The sequence below is a fragment of the Neodiprion virginianus genome, chromosome 3, assembly GCF_021901495.1.
Source record: "Neodiprion virginianus isolate iyNeoVirg1 chromosome 3, iyNeoVirg1.1, whole genome shotgun sequence".
Lineage (NCBI taxonomy): Eukaryota > Metazoa > Arthropoda > Insecta > Hymenoptera > Diprionidae > Neodiprion > Neodiprion virginianus.
Genome location: NC_060879.1, coordinates 34,257,180 through 34,281,690, shown reverse-complemented (window position 1 = coordinate 34,281,690; position 24,511 = coordinate 34,257,180). Strand labels below are relative to the sequence as shown.

Sequence of the window (24,511 nt, the reverse complement as noted above, 5' to 3'; positions counted from 1 at the left end):
AGGAAACAGACCCCAGATCTATGCTGCCCTCCGGGTATGGGGAAACGCTTTTTTCTTTTTTTCTTTTGCCTCGGGGGGGGGGTTTCGGCCGCGGTTCGTGCGATGACGGAGATTGTCTTCGTAAAAACGTTCTTTACACTTTTATTATACCGTTGTGGACTGTACGATGCATCCTGTTTTTCATGCTCGAAACTTTGTTGCAATACTGCAGGTGCGCGCTAATTTCCGAGCTGTGCCAATTAACAGCCGTCAAGTTTTCTCGCTTATTCTGTTGTCCTTTTGCTTTTTTTTTTATACTTTTTGATTCGATTCTTCTTTGATTCTTACAAGCGGTGAACCGAATCGACGACGACTAACCAGCCCCACTCATTAATCGTATGATCTCTATACCGGAGATTGGGTTGTTGTTTGGATTGTTGATTTGATCCCGTTATACCGTAACCACACTTTCGGTGTACCTTTACCTTCGTAATTTAGAAATCGTTCGTACGCTGCAATCACCGTTGCGTTAGAATCAGATTACACTTTTGGCAATCCATGCATGACCCTCCGGTAGACGTATGGACCCATAAAACTCTTTCACATTCGACGAGACCATCTCTCAACCTATACAATAGACGACACAAAAACATCATAATTATAAATATATATTCGGAATACACACTCATTAGGCTGTTCCACTCTCCCATATTTCGGGTGTTGACAAAATTTTTGAAGGATACCCCACAAATCAATTTCACATAATTCAAAAATAATTGCCTCATTTTTTCAGATTTTTATCTCAATTCTACCTCGTGTCGACAACATGGTGGATTTCCCCGTTTAAAATACAGCATTTCGGACACGTTCTCAATATATATATATATATATTTTATTTGTCAACACTCGAAATATGGGACACCCTAACACTCATATGTAATGCAAAAATTAATTGCGATTTACGAAGCTAAATCAACCATTTTGAGATCGTCTGTGAACCTAGGACAATCCCCGTCATTCGAATGACTTCGATCAATTAAACTCTCGTTAAATCTGGCATGTATCGTATCTGGAGTGATAGAGACAAAGTCGTCGTGCAATCCGTGAAGACAAAGATGATGAACGAATCATCAATTATATATCAACACTGTAAAGTACGCGAAAGAGCTGACGATCTCTTACTCCTCGATTCTTTCAAGCATCTCAAATTTCAAGTCGCCTCGAAATGTAACGGCCACACCAAGGCGTTAAATTTTCGAAGCAACGACTGCAGCATAACGGGAAAGTTTGATGTAGAAAAAAAACCTGCTATTTCATCCACAAGTGCATAAAGCAGAGTATTTCAAACAAATTTTTCGATATTTTTTTATTTCCATAACGAACGATACACGATCTGCCGTTAATTTGCTTTAATTTTGTTACTTATATACAAAATTGAGAAAAAAAAGAAAGGAAAAGAAATCCATGAAACTTTCCTGTCGTTAGGAGTCAGATTTTAACAACTCCAGTCAAGAACTCAACGTCTTGATCTCCGTTCCTGCAACTGCAATCGTCACCGAACGAAAAAGTGACAGTGCGAAAAATGTTGCATACAACGCGAAACCGTAATCATCAGCGACTATGTTTTGGTTTTTAATTAAAAACCATCCCCATCCTGCGCTATCTATCCGGCTGTGTTACAGTCGGAGTCGGTCGACGGCGGTGCGGTTGAGTGAATGAGCGAGACGAGTACGGAGCATACGGAGCGTAGGTAATAAGGTAATATACCCTGCACAGTGAAAAGAGAGGTTGTGTAATCGGGCGGCCGACGCATGTACGGGCCCCGAGGGCAGCGAAGACCTTGTCGCCGCGCATGAGAACTGGGCCGCCATGCCCCGGGGCCCGATCCGCGGCTGGACCCCATTCAGCCATTCGGATGTCGTGCCTAAATTCGTAGACTTTACGGAGTAGTCCGGACTATTTTTTACCCCCCTACTCCGGGTAGCTGCGGCAGGTACGTTATAATTGAGAGTGACGGCATGTTGTTACGCGGCCCTCCGTTATACCGATCAATGAAGTAACACGTCGGTTATTTATTACGGAATCACGCGTGCAGACGCCAATGCAACGCCCGGTAGATCCTCACTCCGGTTTCGCACCAGCCGGGCCAAACTTGATCGGTATTTTTCAATTTCCGACTCGTGTTCTACATAGAACTCACCTGACCGGGGTGCGCTGTGTTATAATTTCACGCTGTCAGCGTGATGCGAATAGACACGGAAAGCCGGATCCATTCTGCGAACTAGATCAATCGTTTGTTCTTATTGCCTTTCACGATATTTGCTATCTTTCAACTTCGGACTTTCGTTGAGGAGCAGAAAATTTTATTGGAGGAATAGAGTATTGGTCGGGTTTTAGCACTCCTGCTTTCAAATTTTTTTCTCAAATGGAAAAACTGTATCGATACATTTATTGTCGCTGCTTCGTGGCTGGTGGATCGTTGAATATGTTCAGTCTCAGATGGGATTGAAAGTATAAGTTTCAGAGGTCGCGCAGAGATCAGAAGAATTACACTGTGATTTATTTTTTTAACACCTCAATACGGATGCTTCGTTCGCGTATAATGGGTGGACTATTTTTACCAACAGTATATGATTGAATAGATTCAAAATCTACACTCAAACGAGAATAACACAAGTACTTCAATTTCGTCAGTCAATGCCGATAATTCAAATAGAACTAGCGCCTCGGTGAGAAAAGTCATTCATTGGCGATTGAAATAAATGGAAGTTTTGCGGTAATACAGCAATTTACAAATCTAGCGCGAAGAGTCTGCTGCAGTTTTGTCGCGTGTCAAATTTAAAATTTACCTACACTCAAGTGCAAAAATAGGAAATTAACCACGTCGTATGATGTACATATAATTGTTGTTCGTTTCAGGCAATTGGACATGTGTCGGGATGTCACGTCAACCCCGCTGTCACCGCTGGTCTTGTCGTCAGTGGAAACTGCAGTCTGCTTAAAGGATTCTTCTACATCGCTTTCCAATGTATCGGAGCTATTGCTGGGGCAGCCATTCTAAAGGTCAGTGGATATTATCACTCGAGGCAAGATGCATCGACTGCGAGCTATGCAGCTATTGCACTTCTCCTTATTGTGGATACCAAAGCCGATGACGAGTTCATTAACGTCGCTCTCCATAGTCCTGATTCAAGTTGTCATAAGTATGTCGCGTGATCCGGTAAAAGCTCTTGGCACGCATGTAATCGTAGCTTATTCGTTAGACGCACGAGTTGCCGTAACAGGTCGGTCGCATTTCGTATAAGAATCAGGCTGGGCCATGGCCGTAGAATCGTCAGGATCTGAAATGCGCGGACTGTAGATCCAATAAATTCTATAAAAATCGAACGAATCGTAAGACTAGTATTCTTGACCCAGAAATGATCGTAAGACGAATGAAATTGCCGTAGCGGTGAAAGATAATTACCTAATATCGCAAATAATATATGCATCGCGTATATTGACCGCCTCCTTCCGACCGCGATGCGAATATCCTGTTCAACTTTCCGAGGCAAACGGTCGCCTCGTTAAAATATCGCTGTTCCAAGGTCAAGGTCCGATCAGCGCTCAAGCCGCTCTGTTACATCAGAACTGGACACTGGTATCATCCTCCAATAAAAGCAATCAGCTCCGAATTCGCGACCAATTGACCCAGTTACTGCGGGAAGCGAACCTCCAGCTCGTATAATTCAAATTCAGACAGAATCTGCCTTGTATGAATTATCTATTCGCCATTTTCAAGTCGATAAATGTTATTCTAATATATATACTGTAGGTTTCAGTATAATATTATTACACAAATCTCTTTCGCTCGTCTTAACTATTGAAATCACTATAAATTATATTACTGCATTCGTAACAAGTTTCAAGCGCGATGAATACTGATTCTCATATTACACGTGCCGCGAGTTCGATCAAGTTTTTATACTTCTACCGAACAGCGGTCTAGTACATGAATTTCAAAGTGATGTGGAGCGAACCATTCTCGGAATGATTAGTATTTTTTTTTTACCCCATCAGCAAAGTAACGGGTTTCTCGCATATAATTGTTCTACTATTTTTCTCACATCAACCGATCTCCTAAAACATTATATGTAGGAACTTGCGGAGGTGCGTTTGTGTTGCTACTTTGCGACAGGCACACTACCTCGTGCCGAAAGATTTAGCGACAAAAAATTGACAACGGTACACTGCATTGACCAGCGGGCAAACCGTGTGCAGGTACAATAACCCGTAACACCTTCTTTCCGATGCCGATAATCCGATACGTAGATTAACGACGACTACAGCCACGGGCCACGGTGCCGGTACCTTTTATTTTCGAATCACCGTTGGTTTCTTTGGATCAACGTTCCCGAAAGGCTTTCAACGTTCGACTTCGCGTCGCGGTGAAAACCATATAACTCGGAAATAATAATCCCATCGAATCCGTTCGATTGCAGGTAATGCTGCCGAATTCAGTCGCTGGAACTCTCGGGAGCACCGAGGTTAATGCAGCAGTGAACATTGGCCAAGCTGTATTGATCGAAGCCCTCATCACCTTCATGCTCGTCCTGGTCGTCCACGGAGCGACTGACTCGAAACGGAACGACATCAAGGGGTCAGTGCCGCTGGCTATTGGTCTTGCCATTACAGCTGCTCATCTCGCAGCGATACCGCCAACCGGAAGCAGCATGAACCCGGCTCGTAGTTTGGGCCCCGCCGCAGTTATGGGGCTGTGGGACAACCAATGGGTCTACTGGGTCGGACCGATCGTTGGAGGAGTCGCTGCCGGCGCCATTTACAAGCTATGTTTTCACATGGGATTAACGAGGGACGAGGATCAAGGATCATACGACTTTTAGCGTGTCTTAAGATTAGTTATTTTAACCTGTGTAAATTATTCAAGGTGCGACCCTCGCGAGTTAAGGGTCACTTGCAATCAGACAAGTGCGAGCGGTTAATTATATCTCTACGTTGACGAGTAACGGACCGAACTCGGTGCGCCGTTTTAGGGAAGGCACCAGGAGGTGAATATACCGAATGCTCGTCCCGGACGAAAGATTCTCTGTATTGTTACATGTATAGAAGTGACAAGACCGATCGTTTCGTTGCAGGAAGAATGAGATGGTGAGATCTTTTCAAAAAATATGCAGGTATATATATTTTTTTTTTTTTCTTGCGAATAACTTCTTCGATCGAAGATAATTGTATATTACCACTCGTACGTTGACACTTTGGTACGTTCAATGGAAAGAAAAAAAGGGAATATACATTATATATTTCCAAAATTATTTCACAACTTCATTAATCCTCGATTAGTGATGGAATCTTATTTTCAGTATGTTATAATGACATATACACGTAATCGGGAACCAACAAACGAAAAAATACAGAAGAGACTACTCGAATTACCAATATTATGGATCTTTGGTGCGTTATAACTTGCTCTTATGTATACGTAGGTACATCATCGTTAGTGGATTAAGTTCTCATCATTACATCTATCATCATACATATTGCGTAATACTCGCTGTAAAATTTTTTGAGAATCATACCGGAAGATCGCTGAATATCTGTCTACTCGCCTCGCAACACCTAGAATATAAAGTGTTTTGATGCGAGGTTTCATTCTACTATAACAGAGGTTAAAAACGTTGAGTATTGATTCGCGCAGCTACTTCCCCATCAGGGTGGCCACCCGTCTGGAAAACCGGGAAAACCGGGAAATGTCAGGGAATTTTGTATGTCAGGGAAAAGTCAGGGAAATGTCAGGGAATTTTTTGGTTGGTCAGGGACTTTTTATAGAACTCTCGGATTTCAAAAGCTTTGTCCATAAAATTGAGATGCTATCACCGCATCGTCACAATTTTTCTTCTCTTCTTATCGACGATTATAAGCTTAGTTGTTGATTGTCACATGAATTCAGTAGTACGAGCAGACATCGGTTTGATTTATCTATGACCGTCGCTGCGTGTGGAGACGCAAGTTCACCGACGCCTAATAGTCTAGAAAAATCGAAGCCTCAGGTTTTTGGCAGTAACTCAAAAAGTAAAAGCGCTAGCGAAAATTTTAAAATGATTCTTAAAGAGGAGGAAATTTCCAATAAAAAAGTACCAGCACCCGGAATTCTATCTTCAGTATTAGTAATTTTAATTTAACGCTGAACACAGGGCTCTGCGCAACTGTCACGGCATAGACGCGCCGCGTCCAGACGTTACACCGCATAAAATCATTGTTTTGCTGTATTAAATATCAATTTAAAAATTTGGATAAATTGTGGTGTATTCTTAACGCTTGAAAGAAAAATTTCCCGTTGGAAAAAAATTTTTAAGTTTATTTTTCAAAAAGTTACACATTCGTTAATTAGTCATAATTCTTCGAACCTCGATTTTCATTGCAAACAGCATAAATGTTCAAATAATAGCTTTAAAAATATTTCGCTTCTTGGAGCCCTTTCTTAAATATATACTTAACAAGACCAAGCAAATGGAAATTTTCATTTTTTGTCAACTTTCAAAAATCACAATGAACGGAATGAACAACTTTTAAAAACTTTTATAACTTTAATATATTTGGCCATACTTTACCTAGGTTACTATAGTTGTTAGTGATTTCTGCACAAATTGTGCATCAAAATGTTAGGGAAAAATAATGATTTTAGTCAGGGAAAACCAGGAAATGTCAGGGAATTCCTTGAGCGGAATTGAGTGGCCACCCTGCCCATCTAAATCCCAGCTTTCTTCGAATTATGATTAGTTTTTCAAAAATCCTTCATTCTTTTTTACTACTGGAGTTTTCTTTGTATAACAAACATTCAAAACCCTGCTTTCGTGATACACATAATGTTCTCACGAAAGCGAGTGTAAGTATTAATTGAAAATTGTAAGCTAGAGAATGAAGGAAAATGCCAAGCGATTCGTATATTATTATAAATCTCTAAAGATCAATGTCACTCGATCTAAAATATATGACACAATATTATAAATTTGTAGTATTTATAATCAAATTTTTGCATGCTTTTCATCGAACAAATGCATTTTAATTCATTTTTTTTTGCACCGTGATTCCTCTTCTACATTTATCTGCGTCATCTGTATCGGTATTGCTCTGATTTACCCAGCATTTTATTTAAGTTTTGTATATATTGTACTTAATATTTAGAATTAATGTTTCTCTACGTGTTTATAGTACACCTGCATCGGTAACTTTTTACAACGCAATAAAGCCGATAATTATGTAAGGTGTTTTCTTACGTTATCCTGTACAATTATTGCTGTCGCCATTTGTAATTTTTTTTTCTCTCGCCATTCGAAATTACACATTTATACCCTATCGAATGTCACACTGGATGGGTATGTGCCATAGTTCCCCACTGTTGAAGTGACGAGTTAAAATAGACGTACCGAAATAATCTAGCGTTCGACTGCAGTGTTCGTACGAACGCCGGCAAGCATGCCGTGAAATAACATCGCGAGTATAGGCACACAAAAATCCTTTATAGAGAGGTAATTTTAAATAAATGGTTATACACCCAAGAAAAATACCAAAGGTGAGATAATACGTTTCACGGAATGTGCACAGTGCCGCATGTTGAAAATTTTATTATATTAGATACGAATGTACTGTGAAGTAATGAAAATGATTAATTACGATACTTACACGCGACGCATTGTCGGTGTTTAAGCGTGTCTGGATTTCACACGTGATTTGAATTACAAAGAGTTTCAAATGTTTCCTTCTTAGATCCACTTTTCCGGAAGTAACACTTGTAAAAATAAATTTTGGTCAACGTTCCAAAAACATTGAATCTAGCATATGCATATCTGTTGTAGTCAAACTTTCCGTTTAAATACGATACGAATATAAAACTTTCGAACTCGAATCTTTACCGAGATTTGAAAACCCAATTCTTAGACTTGTTGAACTGTAATCATATACAACTGTTTCGAACAGGAAAAATAAGTAAAATGTTGGAACGTGACGCCGAGGCTGACATTGGCGAGTACTTTCGCGAAAATCTTTTGGAAGTACGTAGGGCGGTGGATGTTGGCGAATTCCGAAAATTTGCGGCCATAAATACGAACGGAGAACGAGTTGCGTACATATTGAAATATCCAGAGGCACGTCGCCTACCGCTGGAGTTTCCAGGAGTTGGAGAAAAGAACCACGACAGAGCACTCAAGCTGAAAGAAACCGGAAACAGCCTCTTCGGTCGCGGGAATTTTTTAAAAGCTTTGGGCAACTACTCAGACGCTGCCATAGTAGCACCGGAATGCGGTACGTAATATTATAGAAAAATTTACATTTTCGTCGCCAAACGGAAACATATGATGCCGAATAGCTACCATCGACTTCTACGTCACGTCTGTACGATTGCCGAACGTATATTCAGTGATAAATCAATGGACAACTATAATGGCATTATTTCTGCCGTATACTTGTGCCGCTATTCAGGCTTAAAAGTAAAGTAAAGAGTATGGAAACGAAGCACAATTAGTTGATAATAATAGCGCAACATGGAATGCCAATGTTTATCGGCAAAATGGTATTTTCAAAGTCTTAGAATTAAATTTGCCAAATTTTCCACCGAGTGCAATGAAAGAGCAGAAAAATACCATTCATTAACGCTTTTGAACAACGCTAGATGTATAAGGATGCCATTAAGATTGTGACTAGTGTTGTCTGTTGAAGTATGAGAGAGGAGTACGAAGTCGATTTTAACTCTGTTGTACCGGGTGATTCGTAATGACAATTTCGAATCTACTTGCTAGCATACTCGAATTGGCGTTTTGTGTCGATTCATTGCAGGTATTCGTAACAGGTGAATTATAGGAAGGTAAACTAAGCGAAAAACGTCACTGAAAGTGATGTAAACATCTAGAGATACTTCGTTATAAACATCTTATAGCTCACTATAAGTACGGTTTGATCAGCTATTCACCGATCAGCGAACAGGCACGCCGATTAATTTCCGTTTACTCGGCAATCATGAAATCCAATCAACGTGGCACTCGAGTTGCATACAATCAGGAGTTCCAATCCCCGGGATTAACTTTTGCAGAAAATTGCATAGCCTTGAAGGTGGTGAAGCACTGTATTAGTGAGATCATCGCGTTACGTATTAGAGTGATGAGTCGAGTGAATAAACGCTTGTCGACATTTTCATGTTCGTTATTGTTAGCTCTTTATCTATTACGGCTTAAGTAATAGGATGACCGAGTGAATGTATCCGTGAGTGTGCAGATTAATAACTCGTACTAGAAGCATATCTCAACATTGCGAGCTCAAGTACGCTTCTTGCACTTTAAAAACAACCGCTCCGAGGTTCTGCTTCGAACCTGAAAAATTGAACATTTCTTGAAAAAAATCAAATTTAAGAATCAAAGAATGAGAGATCATAGATGCAAGTATGATCTAATCCTGTATTTGTATTGGGGTGTCATGAATTAATCCATCTTCAATACCAGTACCACTAATGAGTCGAACTTTCTGATCAGATCTATCAGTGATTTTGGCAAATCGTTCGGCGGTTTTGTACCACCTGGAGCGTTTCGAGCTGTCGGTATCGGATGCCGAAGAAGCATTCCGCATTGGATACCCGCAGGAGCTCATGTACAAGCTGGAAGAACGTCGCGCAAGGTGTCTCCTAGCCCTAAAAAAGCACAATGCGGCCATGGACGCCTTCAAAAGTACACTAAGGGCGCTTGATTACGCAAAGATTTCCGCTGAGAAGAAGCAGAAAATTGAGTACGACGCGAGGGTAATGCTGGCCGTCATGGAGAAGGGAAACCAGTTGAACAGCACCGCCAACTCCCAGAATTCAACGGCTCCGTCACCTTCTCCGAAAAAATCCTTACCCAAGCTATCCGGCAACCAAAATCCGGATTATCCGGCATTCAGCGACGCCGTTGATTTCAAGGATTCCGGCAGCTCGGTGGGAAGATACGCAGTTGCAAAACGTGAAATATTACCCGGCGACGTGCTGGCAGCAGAAAAACCACACTCCGCGGTTCTTCTTCCGGAATTCAGGTACGCACTAGCATCAAGTAGATTCTCAACGAGACCGTGATGTTATGAAGTAATATCATACGCGTGAACTTTCCGACCCTTGGTAGATTTTGATGATTTTTTTTTCCGTAATCCATCCCACTATATGCAAAAATTGAAAGGCGTATTATTAAAAATTCTCGGAACGCATATATAGCCTCGCTGAACTCTCGCTTCATTGCGTAATTTTCTAGCAGGAATATTGCAAGACTGTGAGACATTAAATGTTGAGCAGTGATGCAGTGCTCAGAATTTTCACCGAAATCCGCGACGCACGTTTACAAGGGCTGGAAGAGTTCACGTTTAATAACTCTTTCACTTTTCTTACGCACTTAATCATCCATTTATTGCATTTCAGACTGTCTCATTGTCACCTTTGCTTCGCGAGAGTAGTTGCTCCAGTACCAGCTTCGTGCAACACCTGCACCATCATCGTCTACTGTTCGCCAAAATGTCGGAATCGCGATGTCAAAGCACACGCGTTGGAGTGTCCTCTACTGTTGGCGTTGTACGTGTCTTCTGCCTCCGTCACGTGTTTTTTGGCTCTGAAATCGGTTGTTCAAATACCATTAAACGAACTTGTGAAGATGAAAGATTCTTTGAACGCCGAGATCAAGCCATATAAAGGAGATGATTACAGGTGTCTGCACGGCCTAGGTAAATTAAGTTTAAAACCTGAAATACTGCACGTAAATGTGTAGATTAACGTGTTTTCTGTCCATATTTTGATCACAGATTCTTTAACTCACACTTACTTTAATTTTTAAGTAACACACGGGGACGAAAGAACGGCTGATGATCTCTTTCACCGGGCGTACATGGCCGGCTGGCTTCTTAGACTTTTAAAACGTAGTTCGTACTTCCCCAAAGAGGTCAATACTCCGGATTCTGCTGATTCACAACTTTCTCCCGAAGAAATCTTTGTGGGGGGCTTGATCCTTCACAATATTCAATTACTGCAGTTCAACGCTCACGAGGTACGTATAATAAGGATTACAGACTTATTGTTGCTCAGATCACCTAACTTGATACCATGTTGTACTAAATAATGCAAACCTCGAAAGGTTCTTATGACCTGCACTAACCGATTGCGTTCTCATGAGTATATCAGATTTCAGAATTGGTAAGACCCAAGGGCGCGATAACTTTGGACAAGGCGAAGAGTATTTTCATCGGTGGAGGTGTCTATCCGACAGTAGCTCTTTTAAATCACTCCTGCAATCCTAGTGTCATCAGGTATAGTACGCTTGAGGCTATCCTTTGTAATAAAAATTAGGTAATTAAACGTTGACTCACGTTTTCCATCAAAGATACTTCGTTGGAACGACGATGGTGGTTCGAGCGCTGCGAACTATACGACCGGGCGAAGAAGTTAGCGAAAATTACGGTCCAATTTTCACTACCATGCCGTTGAGTGAACGGAAGCGGAAGTTGAGATTACAGTATTGGTTTGACTGTAGCTGCGAGGCTTGCGCGAATCAGTGGCCCCTTCTAGAAGGAATAGATCCACGAATACTCAGGTACTTGGATTTCTATTCAGCACTATTCGGGTGACGACGGCGCGTAAATGCACTGAGCGTTTTGGCATACATTATGTTTATCAAATTTTTAGCATCGTAAATAAAATTCACACCAGCAAAGCTAATTACATTCGGAACATTTTTGGAGCACCTATGATAGATGCCTGTTATTGATTACAGATTCAGATGCGACTCCGGCGAAGCCTGCGGTAACATTTTACCAGTGTCGACGGAATCGAATGAATTCATGGTTACCTGCTCGAAGTGTAAAAAATCGATGAATATATTGAAGGGATTAAAAGCTATCCAAGATACGGACTCGATATTCAAGACTGCCTCTAGGCAACTCGAAAGTGGTGAACACGAGAAGGCGCTAAAGGGATACTTTGAAATTTTAAAATTACTTGATGAAAACTTAGCGCCTCCTCTCAGAGATTATCACTTGTGTCAACAGGGGGTCAGATTGTGTCTTCTCGCTATTGGAAATACGAGTTTCTATTAAGAAAATGTGATATTTGAAAAAATTGTTTCCAAAAAACCTGTGCATTATAAACTTTACAACATCGAAAAGCCGAATTTAACTTTCCGACGGCAGAACTGGTCAGTAGATCACTGTGTGCTGAGAAATAAAATTAAATATCGAGAATAATATAAATTGAAATTTTTTATCAAAAACACACATATGATGACTGGATAAGGTTGCGCCTTAATACGATTAATGAATGTGGTCGTAACAAGTAATACCGTATAGATTACAGCTTTATTTTAAATCCTTAAATTTGTAAGAGTACAAAATAATTAATACAACATAAAACAACTGTGGGTTCATTCACATTATATTCGTGTTATTTGAAACACGTCATTCAATCAACCACTCCGTTGACTGAATGTTATTTTATAGTCAGTAATTGCAATAAAATAGTTAGATTCTCAATATATTTGAAACACAGCGCAGATGTATGTGAGTTTAGAACTGTTCGTTTGTGTTTTGTATAATTCTTAGCCCTAACTTAAAGTTATGTCATAATATTTGTATGATGTGTTTTCCCTTCTTTCTTTTTTTAGTTTCTTTTTGAACATGTGATTCAATTAATGTACAAAGAATGCTTTGCTCTTCTTCTTCTTGGGATTTTTAAGTCCGTCCTTTCTCGAACATTTAGGACCTAACTGTAAGTAAATAGAACAATACTGTAGAATAGAACGAAGAGAAATCCAATCGCGTTTAAAGAAGCTCAGAATTGACTACAGATGGGTTCGTTGCACGGACGTTACAACAAATCGCTGTAGACAATAAGAATAGGTATTCAAGTAATTAAAAAGACGTCCATCACGATTACAATGTCAAGCCCAAATACGCGTCACAATGTGTTCACATTATTTATAATCATGAATCATCGTATGCAAGTATTTACAATATCTATAACTTATGACCTTTATCTTATAGTCACCGTCGCAGTTATCAGAATTCTACCTATTATTTCGCGCTGTTTTCATTTAACTAATCTTAACGTATCAACGGTGCTCTACGAGGTTCTACTAGTTGGAATAATTGAGCGAGAAGGGGAGAAAAAAAAAAAAAAAAACTTACAAATACTGTAAGAACGCGATAATAAATGAAGCGAGTAATGAAGAGATACAGATTAAAATATTTATTTCGAAACCGATGAGAACGAATCTTCAGTGCGCGTTTGATACCAGAGGTTCGAAAGAGTGGAACTGAAATGTAGATGGTGGTCGGGCAAAATAGAGTAAACTTGAAGGGGTATATATTTCAGTACCGTCTGTCGCGAGAGTCGGAACGTGAGCGACGATCGCGGCTTCTACTTCTGGTAAGTGACCTCCTTCTTGGGCTGCGTGACCTTGACCTAAAAATCACATGGCATGTCTTAGAATTCAATTATTTTAAACAATATTTATCTTAATGTCGAACCCTGGTTTAATTCAATACCAATAAATAATAATTAATTCAGCATGTTAACAATATTTCGTTGCCAATTTATACTTCAAATTCAGCGCACGAACTTCAAATGGATCTGACAGATTTTTGACATGCTATATCTAATAGGATATTAACGTGAAATCTGTAATAAATATGGGAAAATGCCACATAAATCCACTTTATTTACAATGAGATCGTCTGATCGCAAAACAATTACCAAGAATACTTTTAGAAACAGTATCCGATTGATATGACGGAAACGAATCGCGATCGTGAATTATTCGTTGGTATAAAACTACATCAGAGTTCACGCAAAGTAAACATATATAGGTATTAAAATCATCGCAAGACAATCTAATTGAATTGGGATGGACTAATCCTAATGCCTAGAAGGGAGATAAACAAGTTAGACACAGTAATTAATAGTTAATTGATATAAATGACATCTCACCAACAATGGTAAACAAACCAAAAACAAAAAGTATGATTAATTTAGTAATTAAATTAATTTTTTTTTCATACATATGTATATATGTATATATAATATATATCAAATTAAGAAAAATATTGTATGTTACGACACCAGTCCTCTCCAGGCTAATGACAACAGTTACAATATTTAAATTTTCAATGGTGCACATTTAAACCTTTTGTAATGAAATTTGATTATATAAGCACGATATTTCATGACTACAAATTTTGAATAGATAAATCAAAAACTAATATCTGTATCAAAACTCGTGGTGAGTTTTTTGAATGTACTTTTTAAACTACCAGCAATAGAGTACTACTTATGTAACGTGTCATTAGCCCCAAAGAACATGGCCTAATAGTGAAAAGATAATAAAAAATCTTTGAAAATCGGTGAAATACCAGACAACTGTGAACATGTGGTGGTGGTGGTGGTGGTGGTTGGTGGTGGTAGTTGGTTGGGTGGTGGTGGGATGGTGTGTAGGTGGTGATCATATTGCTTTGCTCGGTCGAAGAGAACTGGCGGACGCATTGTCAGCTAAGTTAATTCGTGACGGTGGACGAGTAGTAGTAGCAGTAGTAGTAGTAGAAGTTGGGACTGACGAACGGACGCGCCGATATTTTGATAGAAGTATTCGTATCGCGTTGGCTGATCGGTGGGTCACGATGCTTCCTAGCTCCTAGAGGCGAAGGTAGCCCAAAGAAGTCTTTTTGTAGGGGAACTGACGGACAGCTACGGACTGTCGGACGACTTGACTCCTAGCCGTGGTGACTGGTGGTGACTGATGGTGACTGGTTGGGAGGTTAGTGGGCAGGCAGGCAATTTTTTTCAATTTGATTGCTAGATTTTGTTTTTGTTTTTTTTTTGTTTTTTTTTTTTCACGGTGGCTGTAGTAGTAGAAGTAGCAGAAGTAGTAGTGGCGGGGAGACGAGCAGAGCTAGGAGCTGACTCTGGTAGAATCTGCAAACGTCAGTTTTACTAATATAACCACCATACTCCGGACCACTATTTGTATATTTAATTAATTTATACTTTTTCAATTCATGAAATTTTCATCATACAGAGATCCTGCAAATGCCCATCTTTAATTACCAACAGTTTTCATAGAGTATGATAAATTTTATGAATTTTTGTAAAATTAAAATAACATTTGAACAGTCCAACTCCTAAATGGAATAACGTTATCTCATTATATAAAAATTTCTATTAGGAATAAGATCATTTTTATGCAATCTTCATCTTTCTTCGTTTGTTATTCAAAACATCTTAAATTTCACAAGAGATCATCATGGTACCTCAAATATGCAGATCGAATGTCTACAACAAATCATTTAAACATCTTATGTACGTCCAATTGCGATCATTCGATACGATCTTCATATGAAAGTTCATTAAAGTATTTGTTGATTGGATTATAAACTGACAAAGTTGACGTTTGTCAGTTTATGAACCAATATACCAATGTAATTTGCGCGAGCTTATAAAGATCAATGCCACTGTACTTGTTAGAAACTGTTATTCCATTTAGAAGTTCAATTATACTTTTGACTATGATTCAGTTCTTTGCATGATGTATACACGTATAAATATATAATTTGTTCTTCGTTAAGTACTATGGACTGATATCAAACTTAAAACAAAAAAAAGCGAATGGTTCATTATTCTACTTGGTCAGCATAACTTGTACTGAAAATCACAATTGTACAAATAAGAACTGTAATGGATTGATAATTTTGATAACTTCATATCAATTTGTGATGCCTGCATATAAATATGTATTTGAAAGGTTCAGTATGATTGTGAAATATTCTGATACAGACTGATCAGTAGTAATAGAAATAATCTAACTAATTATATCTCAAATGAAAATATTTACATATTTTGCTGATAGATACGTACACTCGGTATTTTCGATCACAAGATGATCACCAGACACCAGTATGATTATTTCTTACTAGCGGTACACATTTTAGACATGAAGAAACTCGAAGTAAAGAGTATAGTCGCCGCAAATTTCAACATCTACGTACTTTAAAACCACTCTTTGCATGCTTTGTAACCTGTATCGTAACGAGTGCTTGAAACTTTCCAACACCATCCCTCTAAATTATAAACAACAACTCTGCCTTATTTCATCTCGTCGAATCGTTTTACTGAAATTTTACTGCTTTCTAATGTTGAATGATTTGTGGGACCATGATCTGTTGTTCGAGCTTCAACTCGATAAAATAATGTGCAAATGTTGTGATACTGCGACATTTAAAACTCAAGCGAAGTGCAAATACATACTCTGTGTCCGGACACGTAACAATTTGTTATTCGGCTTCTAGTGTACCTGAAAACTCGTGTGGTATGATCGTAAATATCTCACCTAGAGAAGCGGTCAATTGACGTCCCCCGTGGACTGCGCGACAATGACCTAGAATAATTGAGAAAAATATTTCTAATCACTCCGTATTGATGCCAAGCTGCGTCTAATGCACCTGAAAACTCTATTTAATGATGGCACATAGTCTTACCTGGGATAACGCCCTGTGGACTTCCTTCGTGGAGATGGGGATCTGGATCTAAAAATGTTTTAAAACAACGATATACCCTCCATCATCTATTTTACTACAACAAACGATGCAACCCGCAACTCCAAGTGCACTTGATATGCTCCACATACTTTTGTTATCATAATTTCATCAGAGTAAATGATCCAGTTGCAATATCGATTTATTTACAACTTTTACTTTTTGCAGGAAAAAATTAAAACCTTGATTAGTTTTCCTAGAAATCAAGAAGACTTTGTTATATAAGCTTCAAAATTCTTACATCTCACGATCAACAAAGATTGCAGAAGGTATAGCATATTTTGTCTTGGATCATTTACAAAAAATGTCGAATATTTCATTGCTTAATACTCGACGTTTTTGCCTGCGTGCAGCATGTGAGTTGTTTATTGAAGGTTTGTCATCACCAGTGAGTGGTACTCTGTTGTAATCGACTAGTAATAAATTTACGACACATCTACCAGACAAAACTCTCGAGAAAGTTCATATCCAAGTAACAAGCACTGCTCGATAGTGAAAATTAAATAAGAAAAGGACAATGCAATTGAGGGTATCAGTGATTAAAAACGAAAGTACCGTTTGTTGATCTATCTTCAAATACAAAACATATCTGTGGCCCATTTTTTGAAGTTAAATTAAGTATCGATTGCAAAGTTTTAGTTACGAAAACAAGCGTCCTCATATATAAGTTACATACCCAACCAATTTACACCCATTAAAAAACGATCAGAACAAAATAAAATTCGCAAACAATTCAATCTATATTCAATTTAGACTTGTGTGGCTGAGACGATAAATTTTGGATTACTCTTAAGATTCCTCGGTACCTCACCCAATACCTACTTGGGAAGTCACTTTGCAAGCTTCTCCACTTCTAATGCATCTGTAAATGTTTTTAAAATTGTATCAAAAAGTTTTACCTCGAGTATCGCGGGCCTGGTCTACGTCCTCCACCACCGCGACGACTTCTTCCTGAAGACATTTCTACTCTTACTCTTGTCCCACAACAGCGTCTGTAGAGCAAAAACACATCAATCAATAGAAGTGATATTTCTAAGATAAGGAAAATTTTCAGATTAAAAATTGAAACTTGATCGAACTGTACATCATACAAAGGATATCTTTAGGATAATTCAGAAGACTTACGTTCCATCTAACCCTCTGACTGCATCTTCGGCATCTCTAGGATCTTCAAATTCAACAAATGCAAACCCTGGTGGATTTCTTGCAACCCAAACATTTCTTAGAGGTCCATACTTGCTGAATGCACTTTCGATCTCGTGTTTACTGGCACTGCTACCCAGATTACCGACATATACTTTGCAGGATAAATCCCATTCACGGTAGCGTGACATAACTGGTAACTGCAAAGAAATGTGCGCACACATTACAGATAGATGAGGATTTATAATTTTGCGAAAATAAGTAATTGCTTAGCATTGAGAATTTATAATCTAGAGTAAACAACTTAGAATCGACCTACTGATCTAAAGGGAACGGAATCAGATTGAATGTCTCAAATTAATCTAAATGAAGACACATAGTATATCAGATGGTACTTTTGAATTACAAACTAAGCGGACCAATGTCGACGTTATGTTGGAATTGCAAAGTTACGATTCAAACATGTTGAGCTAAAGTGTCTCTCCGTTCATCCCAACATTATCTTGGTATAATTTTGCTAATCAGTAGATAGCATAGAGATAAACAAGTGAAACCATTTTGTCCAGACAAGGTGAGTGCTTGCAGACGAAAGTGCAAAATCAGTATGTGAATCAGAGTACGAAAATTTCGCATAAAAAGCTACCCCTTCGTCGGCCATTTTTGCACCAATGTTGCGCCATCATAAATCCTACAAAATTACCATCAATGAAAAATCAGAAGCCTTGGTAATCTCTTTTGAATCATCGCTTTGTAGTATCTGTATCAATTCCCATTCGCTCGAGCGACTCACGCCCATTACTTACTTCACGGCTGACTGGACTTGCGGGGCTCGCGCGCCTTAAATACATTATTGCTTATCTGTTAAATAATTACACGCGACTGTCAGGCAGTCGGGGAAACCTGAGGAGGCAAGTCTATTGATCCAAAATGGCGGTAACTGGCGTTTTGATGGTGTCGCGAATTAACAGTTAAAATAATGGATTTCCTAGTATGAACTGAGAAAATCGGAGAAACCAAAATTCTTGAAAATGTGAATATGTAGGATACGAAGTTTAGGCAAAAGAAAAAAACAGCTGAAGGGCACAGCACCGCGTTTCAGACAGGAACTGACGTAACGAAACAATCACAAAGTAAACTAAAAACAGCTTTAAAGTGCGAATCTGACGACGAACCATTGGCCGCCGAAGGCTCGTTGAATCAAATCAATCAGGTACAACTCGACATAAAATTTGAATCAGACGCGCGGTTTACAAGTAAAAGTCTAACTCCGTCGGCCATTTTGCGGTAGCCAGAAACAAATCTAGGCAGAGCTGACTGGAAGCGAGGTTATCACTGACACAGTGTTTAAGATCTCGGTTTAGGTCATTTATATCGTTATCTCCGCGCAATCGGATGGTATTTAAAATCTCACTCGGGGTTAGAGCACCGAAGAAAAACACGTATTTGGAATGATCGAAAAGGCGTTGCTGTAATTTGCGAACCGTGGACTGACGCCATGGAAATTCACCAGTGGCAAAAGCACTAGTGTGTTACATATATGATAGGTACTTTAACGTATAAGCTAGAGAGGATCGGTTCTCGTTGAATATTGTGGAGATTCCGTTTTACCGTAAACATGTACTTACGTTTGTTATAAAATACAGGCAAAAGGTACTTCGGACTCGCAACGAAGACACAACCTTACGCAGATCCGCCTCAAAACGCTACACACGTAGAAATGCGCCAACCAAGAAAATGGCGGGGTCCGAGCAAACGGAATACGGCAAAGAACCACGATGCGTGCGCACCCTACAGCGTTGACTGAAGAATTTAAAGACAGTTGCCCTAATGGACTTTGGTGTGACAACCGAAAATCGCCGTGCGCTTGCGCCCCCTGAGATGTTCCAACGGTAGAGTTGAGAACTTATTGCAGAACGTAAAAGAGTTACCGATTTCGACATGATGCTGGCTGCATTCACCTTCCGACTAACACAGTCTTCGCAATGGTAAGCCCAAGCCAGTAGTTAGCCTGTGTGTACTTACCGACTTGTCGACGATTCAAGAAATTAATAGTGAGAATAAGTTTATTCCAAAACTCGTAGCAAAGCAGTGATTTAATAAAAGTATAGGATAAAAAAATAGATCTGATATAATAATGATGCAGAGGCCAAAAAGTATACATTTATATGTGGTCCACGTGCGATATTAATATATATGATCCATTTACGATTAATACGTGATGCATATTATAAATTTTATAATTTTCCAGGAGACTAACTAGATTGTCGACAATACTACGGCTTTAATATGAAGATGGAAGAATTATTTATTTCGAAATGGGATTCTAATCGGGAAGATTCTTTGGGTGGAGGAGCAGAATTGTTTTTCGAAAAGTATTCGGATGGAAAAAAATTCAGAGTAACTATAACACATCACGGATGCGCTAATTTTGAACGAGATGAAACGGATGCTTCGTATATGGGACAGTATTTAACGCTGCGTAGTGATTTAAAGACCTAGAAAGGTGATAGGGAGAGAAAGAACGACGCTTCTTAACACTTCGAGTGTATTTTAACACACATTTGAAAGATACAAGCGAAATTTTTCGTCATCCAACTGTCGCAGAACGGCAGCGTTATTAGCCGACCCGTTCACTGAAGAATATATCTTCAGTCAACGGCTGACCATCGAAGGGCCTGGCCCCTTGAGTCTGGAATCGGCAGGAGAGATAAAGTGTGTATTTCTTGTATGAAATGTGAAACCTAAAATCATTGTACATCATATCATATCATCATACATCATACATCATACATCATACATCGTACATCATACATCGTACATCATACATCATCATACATAGTATCAAAGTTCGAAACCAAAGTTTGGATGTCGGATGTTCAGAAAGTGACGTCACCAATTCAAAATCAGCTAGCCGAATTCCTCAGTCGGGAAACAACCGCGCAGTAGAGCGGACGGATGAGAGTCGCGCTCCGCTAATTTCGAGTACCGGGTTCTCAACCTCCCGGATCCCGCGCTTCGGGTCCGCTACGTATTTCGAGTACCGGGTTCTCAACCTCCTGGATCCCGCGCTTCGGGTCCGCTACGCGGTGAAACTCGACTTCCAGGATAAGCGCTCCGTGTTTCCTGGTTCATGTTTACAATAAATTATTTCGATTCGTTTTTCGCGCAACCCCAAATTCGGTAGCTGTCAGTCCGCTAATAAAATTTCTCGACTTCCAGGATAAGCGCTCCGTGGTTCCTGGTTCATGTTTACAATAAATTATTTCCATTCGTTTTTCGCGCAACCCCAAATTCGGTAGCTGTCAGTCCGCTAATAAAATTTCTCGACTTCCAGGATAAGCGCTCCGTGGTTCCTGGTTCATGTTTACAATAAATTATTTCGATTCGTATTTCGCGCAACCCCAAATTCGGTAGCTGTCAGTCCGCTAATAAAATTTCTCGACTTCCAGGATAAGCGCTCCGTGGTTCCTGGTTCATGTTTACAATAGATTATTTCGATTCGTATTTCGCGCAACCCCAAATTCGGTAGCTGTCAGTCCGCTAATAAAATTTCTCGACTTCCAGGATAAGCGCTCCGTGGTTCCTGGTTCATGTTTACAATAAATTATTTCAATTTTTTTTTTCGCGCAACCTCAAATTCGGTAGCTGTCAGTCCGCTAATAAAATTTCTCGACTTCCGGGATAAGCGCTCCGTGGTTCCCGGTTCATGTTTACAATAAATTATTTCAATTCGTTTTTCGCGCAACCCCAAATTCGGTAGCTGTCAGTCCGCTGATAAAATTTCTCGACTTCCAGGATAAGCGCTCCGTGGTTCCTGGTTCATGTTTACAATAAATTATTTCGATTCGTATTTCGCGCAACCCCAAATTCGGTAGCTGTCAGTCCGCTAATAAAATTTCTCGACTTCCAGGATAAGCGCTCCGTGGTTCCTGGTTCATGTTTACAATAAATTATTTCGATTCGTATTTCGCGCAACCCCAAATTCGGTAGCTGTCAGTCCGCTAATAAAATTTCTCGACTTCCAGGATAAGCGCTCCGTGGTTCCTGGTTCATGTTTACAATAAATTATTTCCATTCGTTTTTCGCGCAACCCCAAATTCGGTAGCTGTCAGTCCGCTAATAAAATTTCTCGACTTCCAGGATAAGCGCTCCGTGGTTCCTGGTTCATGTTTACAATAAATTATTTCAATTCGTTTTTCGCGCAACCCCAAATTCGGTAGCTGTCAGTCCGCTGATAAAATTTCTCGACTTCCGGGATAAGCGCTCCGTGTTTCCCGGTTCATGTTTACAATAAATTATTTCGATTCGTATTTCGCGCAACCCCAAATTCGGTAGCTGTCAGTCCGCTAATAAAATTTCTCGACTTCCAGGATAAGCGCTCCGTGGTTCCTGGTTCATGTTTACAATAAATTATTTCCATTCGTTTTTCGCGCAACCCCAAATTCGGTAGCTGTCAGTCCGCGAAAAAAATTTCTCGACTTCCAGGATAAGCGCTCCGTGGTTCCTGGTTCATGTTTACAATAAATTATTTCAATTTTTTTTTTCGCGCAACCTCAAATTCGGTAGCTGTCAGTCCGCTAATAAAATTTCTCGACTTCCGGGATAAGCGCTCCGTGGTTCCCGGTTCATGTTTACAATAAATTATTTCAATTCGTTTTTCGCGCAACCCCAAATTCGGTAGCAGTCAGTCCGCTGATAAAATTTCTCGACTTCCAGGATAAGCGCTCCGTGTTTCCTGGTTCATGTTTACAATAAATTATTTCGATTCGTTTTTCGCGCAAGCCCATATTCGGTAGCTGTCAGTCCGCTAATAAAATTTCTCGACTTCCAGGATAAGCGCTCCGTGGTTCCTGGTTCGTGTTTACAATAAATTATTTCCATTCGTTTTTCGCGCAACCCCAAATTCGGTAGCTGTCAGTCCGCTAATAAAATTTCTCGACTTCCAGGATAAGCGCTCCGTGGTTCCTGGTTCATGTTTACAATAAATTATTTCAATTTTTTTTTTCGCGCAACCTCAAATTCGGTAGCTGTCAGTCCGCTAATAAAATTTCTCGACTGCCGGGATAAGCGCTCCGTGGTTCCCGGTTCATGTTTACAATAAATTATTTCAATTCGTTTTTCGCGCAACCCCAAATTCGGTAGCAGTCAGTCCGCTGATAAAATTTCTCGACTTCCAGGATAAGCGCTCCGTGTTTCCTGGTTCATGTTTACAATAAATTATTTCGATTCGTTTTTCGCGCAAGCCCATATTCGGTAGCTGTCAGTCCGCTAATAAAATTTCTATAACTTTACAATCTTCTCATAATCTTTTTGGTAAAATATGTCGTTAAAAAAATTATATCAAACCTTACACATTATTTTTGATTTGTTCTCACGCTGAAAATATTTATTAGTATTCGAGGTATAACTCGAGGTGGTTGAAGGTGGTCGGAGGTGGACGAGGAGGAGGACGAGGAGGACGAGGAGGAGGACGAGGAGGACGAGGATTTGTGCTGGGTGAGTAAAACACTTTTATAATATTTGATGGCAATTGTAATTATATTTCATCTGAAATATTACAAACTTGTCACGTTTACAATAAATTATTTCAATTCATTTTTCGTGCAAGCACATATTCAGTAGCTATGAATAATCTTATACAATTTATTATATTATTAATTAATTGATTAATTACATCAATCCTTACACAATATTTTTGATGTGTTCCTATGCTAAAAATATTCATTACTATTCCAGGTATTACCCGGGGTGGTCGGAGGTGGACGAGGAGGAGGACGAGCTGGACGAGGAGGAGGACCAGGTGGACGAGGAGGACGACGAGGTGGACGAGGAGCAGGCGGGGTGGGTCGTGGAAGAGGACCTCTCCTCTCCTCAGAGGAGGGGAGTGGGAGGGGCAGGGAAGGGGGTGAGGCGGGCGGGGAGGGCGAAGGGACGGGAAGGGAAGGGACGGGAAGGGGCGGGTGGCGGGGAGGGTCGGGAGGGGGGGAGGGTGGGCGGGCGGGAGGGAGGGAGGGAGGGAGGGCGGGACGGCGGGAGGTGGGGTGTACTGCTCTATTAACTCTAACGGGCTCGCATCGACATCCGTCCTTCACTCTCTCCCTCCCTCCCGCCCGCCCTCCCTCCCTCCCTCCCTCCCTCCCTCCCTCCATCCCACCCTTCCTCCCTCCTGCCCACTCCGCCCCGCGGCTCCTCCCACCCCACCCCTCCTCGCCCCTTCCCTTCCCTTCCCTTCCCTTCCCTTCCCCTTCCCCGCCCGCCTCTCCCCCTTCCCTGCCCCTCCCCCTCCCCTCCTCTGAGGAGAGGAGAGGTCCTCTCCCACGACCCACCCCGCCTGCTCCTCGTCCACCTCGTCCTCCTCCTCGTCCACCTGGTCCTCCTCCTTGTCCAGCTCGTCCTCCTCCTCGTCCACCTCCGACCACCTCGGGTAATACCTGGAATAGTAATGAATATTTTTAGTACAGGAACACATCAAAAATATTGTGTGAGGATTAATGTAATTAATCAATAATTAATAATGTAATAAATTGTATAAGATTATTCTTAGCTACTGAATATGTGCTTGCACGAAAAATGAATTGAAATAATTTATTGTAAATGTGACAAGTTTGTAATATTTCAGATGAAATATAATTACAATTGCCATTAAATATTATAAGAATATTATTTGATTAATTAATAATATAATAAATTGTATAAGATTATTCATAGCTACTGAATATGTACTTGCACGAAAAATGAATTGAAATAATTTATTGTAAACGTGAAAAGTTTGTGATATTTCAGATGAAATATAATTACAATTGCCATCAAATAT

The 24,511-nt window shown here is 40.0% G+C and overlaps 3 protein-coding genes across 9 annotated transcripts in view; 2 read left to right on the top strand and 1 right to left on the bottom strand.

Annotated features, from left to right (window-relative positions):
* Positions 1-7,240, top strand: part of LOC124301326 (aquaporin AQPAe.a) — a 39,728-nt gene extending 32,488 nt beyond the window's left edge. For both annotated transcript variants that reach the window (XM_046756221.1, XM_046756222.1), the window contains 2 exons: positions 2,899-3,042; positions 4,461-7,240. In XM_046756221.1, coding sequence (XP_046612177.1) covers positions 2,899-3,042; positions 4,461-4,862 — 546 coding nt within the window. In that variant the 3' untranslated portion in view covers positions 4,863-7,240. The remainder of the gene's footprint in view (positions 1-2,898; positions 3,043-4,460) is intronic.
* A 141-nt stretch (positions 7,241-7,381) lies between these two features.
* On the top strand, positions 7,382-13,194 carry LOC124301325 (SET and MYND domain-containing protein 4-like). Its single transcript, XM_046756219.1, has 8 exons — positions 7,382-7,549; positions 7,954-8,277; positions 9,498-10,029; positions 10,406-10,704; positions 10,816-11,024; positions 11,159-11,283; positions 11,358-11,567; positions 11,748-13,194. The coding sequence occupies exons 2-8, from the start codon at positions 7,968-7,970 to the stop codon at positions 12,067-12,069; spliced, it is 2,007 nt and encodes a 668-aa protein (XP_046612175.1). The 5' UTR covers positions 7,382-7,549; positions 7,954-7,967; the 3' UTR covers positions 12,070-13,194.
* On the bottom strand, positions 12,632-19,476 carry LOC124301327 (RNA-binding protein 1). 6 transcript variants are annotated; one of them, XR_006907451.1, is made up of 8 exons: positions 18,398-18,653; positions 17,680-17,897; positions 17,454-17,546; positions 16,498-16,545; positions 16,350-16,397; positions 14,380-14,938; positions 13,346-13,432; positions 12,632-12,734 (listed from the first exon to the last, which is right to left on the bottom strand). XR_006907451.1 is itself a non-coding variant. In XM_046756226.1 (7 exons), the coding sequence occupies exons 2-7, from the start codon at positions 17,886-17,888 to the stop codon at positions 12,731-12,733; spliced, it is 489 nt and encodes a 162-aa protein (XP_046612182.1). In that variant the 5' UTR covers positions 17,889-17,897; positions 19,323-19,476; the 3' UTR covers positions 12,632-12,730. The 6 variants fall into 6 exon arrangements, 4 of the variants coding, with proteins under 4 accessions (XP_046612182.1, XP_046612179.1, XP_046612180.1 ...); XM_046756226.1 differs by lacking the exons at positions 14,380-14,938; positions 18,398-18,653 and adding an exon at positions 19,323-19,476; XM_046756223.1 differs by lacking the exon at positions 14,380-14,938 and having other exon boundaries at positions 18,398-18,582.
* Positions 19,477-24,511: the final 5,035 nt, after the last annotated feature.

Coding starts and splice junctions, on each gene's coding strand:
- LOC124301325 (XM_046756219.1), top strand. CDS start 7,968: ATGTTGGAACGTGACGCCGAGGCTGACATTGGCGAGTACTTTCGCGAA. Junction 10,030..10,405: donor GTTCTTCTTCCGGAATTCAG/GTACGCACTAGC, acceptor ATTGCATTTCAG/ACTGTCTCATTGTCACCTTT. Junction 11,568..11,747: donor ATAGATCCACGAATACTCAG/GTACTTGGATTT, acceptor TATTGATTACAG/ATTCAGATGCGACTCCGGCG.
- LOC124301327 (XM_046756223.1), bottom strand. CDS start 18,493: ATGGGCGTGAGTCGCTCGAGCGAATGGGAATTGATACAGATACTACAA. Junction 16,546..17,453: donor CCAGGCCCGCGATACTCGAG/GTAAAACTTTTT, acceptor AAACATTTTTAG/ATCCAGATCCCCATCTCCAC. Junction 16,398..16,497: donor TCCACAGGGCGTTATCCCAG/GTAAGACTATGT, acceptor CAATTATTCTAG/GTCATTGTCGCGCAGTCCAC.